The following is a 5,365-nucleotide window of genomic DNA, read 5'->3' on the forward strand; positions in this document are numbered from 1 at the left end:
TAATACTGCTCCCTGTCAGAAGACATTTTAAAGCTTTTTTGTAGTTGGGTATAACTGAGATTTTAGAAATTGCACGTTTTTGATGCCAAATCATTGAAAAAAAATGCACTTTAACTTTTTAATAAATGTCTCTGTGCGGGAAATGTAGCAAGCCTGGTGAATATTTCAATAAATCCAAATAAATAAAGAAATTTTTGAGATTTTCTCTCATGTGTTGACATGTAGCTCAGTGGGGCTAAAGGCGTGCACTGGGGGACCCGTGATTATTTTTAAACTTCTGGTAATGCTGCTAACTCCTGGTGCCTCAGAGGAATAAATTGAGAAATAAATTGAGGGCAGCTGATTAACTGGCCTCTATACGGTCACGTGATGTTCTCTGTATAACGCTTTCATTTATTTTTGGTGTGGTAGGTTTATGAAGCATGTGTATGTCATGACTAGAAAATATGTAATGCACTTAGCTCCTGCGCACTGGAGCACTAGAGACCCCCCCACCTAACCACTCCTTTGTGTTTTGATGCTCAGCGCTCACACCTGAAGTGACCGGCAGGAAGTGAAGATCGGAGCTGAGAGCGCACAGCTCTTCCCATCCTGCTACGTCTGTGTACCGATAGATGGGCACATTTGGAGAACGAGACGGATAGAAACATCCGCAGGGAGGGGGGATGCGCGCATGACAGCCTTTGGACGTTTCCATTTGTATCAGCCGAGCAGGGAATTGAATCTTTCCGCTGGGTGCTGCGTTAAAAAAACAAAAAAACACTCGCGACTGGTGAATTAAACATTTGCACATCTCGTCCGTCTCCGGCGATCGTCACCGCACCATGCGAGCAGGAGAGACGCGCCCTGTGCCATGCTGAACAACTCTCCGACTCTCCTGCTGGCTCTGACCGCGGTGGCCGCACTTCTTCCGCGATGTCAAGGCTGGAGCGACGAGGACCTCCTCCTGCCGCCCATCAACTCCTCCAACAGGTTCCTGGCGAACCTGGAGGTGGACGTGCGCTTCTCCAAAAGGTCTGTGGAGGAGAGCGACGCCTCGCCCGACGCCTCCTCCATGCAGAGTCTGTCCCAGTGCAACGTGAGCGTCCAGAGACTCCTGCCCACGTCGCTGGTGGCCCGCTGGGACAGCAGCTTCGGCTTCCAGTGTGATGTTATCATCTACACCACCAACAACCACGGCAGGGCTTTTTTCGCCGCGTCTTTCAACAGGGTGATCTCGCCCGTTGTCATCGAGCACCTCGGGGTCACCGGGGGTCAGCAGGAGTTGCGCTTGTGCGTGGGCTGCGGGATGTCCCGGTACCGGAAGTTCGGTCAGGGTAGGTCAAGGGGCCAGCAGACCGGGGATCAAGTCACTTTCTGCTGCGTGGATTTCAGCCTCGACGAGCTGAAGGGGGACAAAAGTTGGAGGCTGAACAGAAAACCCATCGAGTCGACACTTGTGGCTTGTTTTATGACTCTGGTTATCATTGTGTGGAGTGTTGCTGCTCTCATATGGCCAGTGCCGATCATTGCAGGATTTCTGCCTAATGGGATGGAGCAGAGGAGACCCAGATAACTGAAATATCCTTCATTATATTTATAGCCTGTGCTGCCTATACTATAATTGTAGCCATCGAACTGTATGAATGAATGATTGCGGAGGAACTTTTTGATCAAATGCTTTAATCTAGGGTGTTCTTAGACCTCCTTTTCCTCCTGTTTAGGACAACCGAGGTAAAGTATAAAGGGTTATTATATACTAGCCAATATTAATCTATACTGGGACCAACACCAATGTGTTTTGTATACCCTTGTAGGCCTTCCTATGTCTGCGTAAACTGTGCAAAACTTTTCTCTTTAAACAGTGTTTGTATAGTTTTTAATCTTTCTAGAAAGTTTTTGCCTTATTCTATGTGTAGGACTTTTGCACTGAAAACTGAACTTCAAAGCGTGCCGTCTCATACACTATATAACCAACAGTCATGCGCATTCAGAAGTCAATGTGATAGTTTTTTGCCCCCAGATTAAGATCCTTTAAAAACATAGTTGTTGTTTATGATTGGCATAGAGAGGGATTGAGTACTTATATTGTTAGATTTCTTATGTCAAGTTGAATAAAAGTGGTTATTTGTATTCATGTTCTAAAGATTTAAGTAAAAATAAAACATATATAGGCCATACCAGATTTTCTCTGACCTGTTCTCTGCAGTCACATTTACTTCACACACACACAAGCACTCACGTTAAATGTGAATGGATCATGATTTTACCTCTGGATCTGGATCCTGTATGTTTATGCTCACTTTTGCTTAAAATGCAGGAACGTGTGTGATTGAACTTAGATTTTGTATGGGGTGATTTTAAGATCAAACTTTTAGGAAGCCACAGTCACAATGTCATGCATCCAGAGCCTTGTAAATGATATTACTAGAATATGCTGTTTGCTCATGTAGTCAACCCTTTTCGCCTTTGCAAACTTCAATTCAGTTGTTTACACACGTTACCTTCAAAAGCACTAATTCGAAGGATTACCTATGCTAGTGTCTAAGAAGAATTCAGAATGAATAATCACAGAATTCAATATAATGCAATCATTTTAGGGTGGAACCTTTATTTATCAAACCTGAGGCGAAATTTAAGTCATTTTGACAATTTGTTGCAAAGCAGATAAGAGGAGAAACATGCAACACATCGTTTCAGTCTCTTAATCACAACAACAGTCGCCTAAAGGTGCTTTATGTTGTCAGGTAGACCCTACAATAATATATACAGAGAAAAACCCAACAATCATATGACCCCTATGAGCGAGCAGTTGGGCGATAGTGGAAAGGAAAAACTCCCTGTTAACAGGAAGAAACCTCCGGCAGAACCAGGCTCAGGGACGGACGGCGATCTGCAGCCAATATCTCTGTCCTTTCTCTCTTCATCCGCCTCACTTGTCCTTTGCACTGACAGTCACATACAAACATGTTGTATTCACCTAGAAAATAACAAAAATATAATCTTACAACTTTTAAAAATATCATCAGTGAATGTGGACGAAACAGATGCGACGTTGTCTTATTCATTTTGTTGAGTCTGACACTCCTTCCTGCTTCTTTTTGCTCGCTCGCTCGCTTTACTGTTATCATCCTGCTCTCTCTTTTTCGCTCACTCTGTCCTCCTCTCTCATTCTCATAATTATAACCACTATTAATATAGTTATTTTTCAGGGTGTTATGATGAAATTTATGGCTTTTGCAAATGTTTCTTCTTTTTACCTGTCCTTCCTGATGAGTGTCTGGATTAATTTCTGTGGAAAATGTGCTGTAACTTCGAATAGAATGTATTAGAATATTGTTGCACGCATAAATTATGAGCAAAAGCAGGTTCAGGGAGCCCTAAGTAGCTATAACCTGCTTTAAATATTGTCCAGTAATGTAATCAGCATCAACAAATACACACATAAATGAGTAAAGGCATTTCTCTGCCACTCCTTTCTAGGGTGAACAAATCCCATCAAAGTCTGTGTTTTTTGAGGGACAAAGTGAGACGTCAACAATGCTGGGAAGTAGTGTGAAAGTTTCATAGCAAACTAAAAACTAAAAATACAACAAACAGTTTAAACTATAACTAGATTGCCATTTACGACACAAAGGCCAAATATACTTCCAAGTGTTTTGTGCCAATGTAAAATGTGGGACACTGTAAGAAAATGCTATGCAGTCCCACATTAGGACGGACATCTGGTCACCCTACTCTTTGCTGAAATAACAATTTGTAGACTTATTTGTTGTCTCACAGATGCTGGAGACAAAAGGAGGTGTTACCACATAAAGTGCAAATCACCCTTTTTGTTCTGTGTATCATGAGAACCAGCAGCATGTGCAAACATGGGGTTGTCTGATTGCTGTTAGTCACACATCAGAGGGCGCTGTGGAGCTCTGTTGATATTACACATTTGACCAGACAAGCTGTCCATTTATCAGTAGTTAGATTGAGAAAAAGACACAAAACTTTTAGTAGAGGAAGTATTTTGTAATTGTTCTGGGTTGGAGTAGCTTTTTTTATTACAAAAAAAAGTGCACGCTTATTAAAACGCTGACAGGTGACCTGTTGGAAACACAAAAAGACTGCTTGTCTTTTACAAGATACAGGCAACATCTGGCATTTTTATTTCAGTGATACGCCAGTATCATTCAAAATACAGTTATGGATGCAGAATATGTCTTCAGTTGTTTTTGTGGCCTTAATAAAGGCTGCATCATTGAAGCACTGTAAATGACTTTAGTCTTTTCTCTGCTCATAACTCACAAAAACTATCTTTGGTTCAAATTCACAATTTAAATACAAGCGACATTTGGTGGTGTTCATTTGAAATTTATTGATACTTTTTTTTTTTTTTTAAATCAACATTTTTTACTAAAATCCCACTGATGACTGTAAGGACAAAATACCCCGTACTGTCTGACAACCAACCCCACTATGGGGCAACTGACATCAATGTTTGCTTAGTAAATCCTTATTAAAAATCTCTTTTCACTCAACCCAGTGATGTATCAATACATGATTTAAAAAGCAAATCTAAAATTACAATAGTGATGTTTGCTTTTAAAAGATACAGGGAAAGTCTGGCCTAATTACATCTTGTTAAAATGATTTTAAAAAATGAAAAGAATAATGAAGCAATGATTATTGAAACATGCTCAAAAGATCAGAATGTCATTAAAGAGTAACAAGGGTGCGACTAAAAAAAATCCTAGGTCACACTCTGAAAGTCTCTATGTGACCTATCTTGACCTAAACAAGGTGCTGCTTAGAGTAGCCGAACGCGCTGCTGAAGCACCGCAGTTCCGACTCCGCGCTGTTCAATTTATTTGTGTGTCACGTGCATCTCTGCACAGATGAGGAGAAAGGGGAAATGACATAGGGAATTCTTCCCACAATAACACAATAGTGACACCTGCACATTCCGCCTATGTGCTAACGTTCTGTCCAAAAGATTGGCGCACTGATGTGACCAGCCACACAAGTGAAAAAAAAACAGTCTCCACAAAGTCTCTGTGTGGTCAACAACAGACACACATTATGCCCATATCACGGTCTAAACCAATCAAAAATAGTCAAGGGAGGAACCTATCAGATGCCCATGCCCAAGGTAAGATGTTCAGATATTGAGATGTTCAGTTCGAAGCCTTTGAGGCATTTTTAATTTAGACTTTCTTTTTATTTTATATATCTTGAGATATTTTAAGTTTAAATTTCAGCTCAGTGAAGCACTTTAAGCACAAGAACTTTTTTTCCGATTATAAGGCGCACTTAAAATCCTTTCATTTTCTTAAAAATGTGCCTTATGTATGAAATCTGGTTGTGCTTACTGCAAACTGATTTTATGTGGTACACGGTG

At 41.0% G+C, this 5,365-nt stretch overlaps 1 protein-coding gene across 1 annotated transcript; it reads left to right on the top strand.

Moving 5' to 3' along the window:
* Positions 1-463: 463 nt before the first annotated feature.
* On the top strand, positions 464-2,750 carry LOC102299511 (transmembrane protein 158). The gene has a single exon (XM_005934922.3). The coding sequence runs from the start codon at positions 854-856 to the stop codon at positions 1,553-1,555; it is 702 nt and encodes a 233-aa protein (XP_005934984.1). The 5' UTR covers positions 464-853; the 3' UTR covers positions 1,556-2,750.
* The last annotated feature ends 2,615 nt before the right edge of the window (positions 2,751-5,365 follow it).

This window comes from Haplochromis burtoni, unplaced genomic scaffold, assembly GCF_018398535.1.
Source record: "Haplochromis burtoni strain Fernald_Lab_line unplaced genomic scaffold, NCSU_Asbu1 Contig_142, whole genome shotgun sequence".
Taxonomy (NCBI): Eukaryota; Metazoa; Chordata; class Actinopteri; order Cichliformes; family Cichlidae; genus Haplochromis; species Haplochromis burtoni.

Excerpts from the sequence above, each read along its gene's own strand:
- LOC102299511 (XM_005934922.3), top strand. The coding sequence starts at position 854 with ATGCTGAACAACTCTCCGACTCTCCTGCTGGCTCTGACCGCGGTGGCC.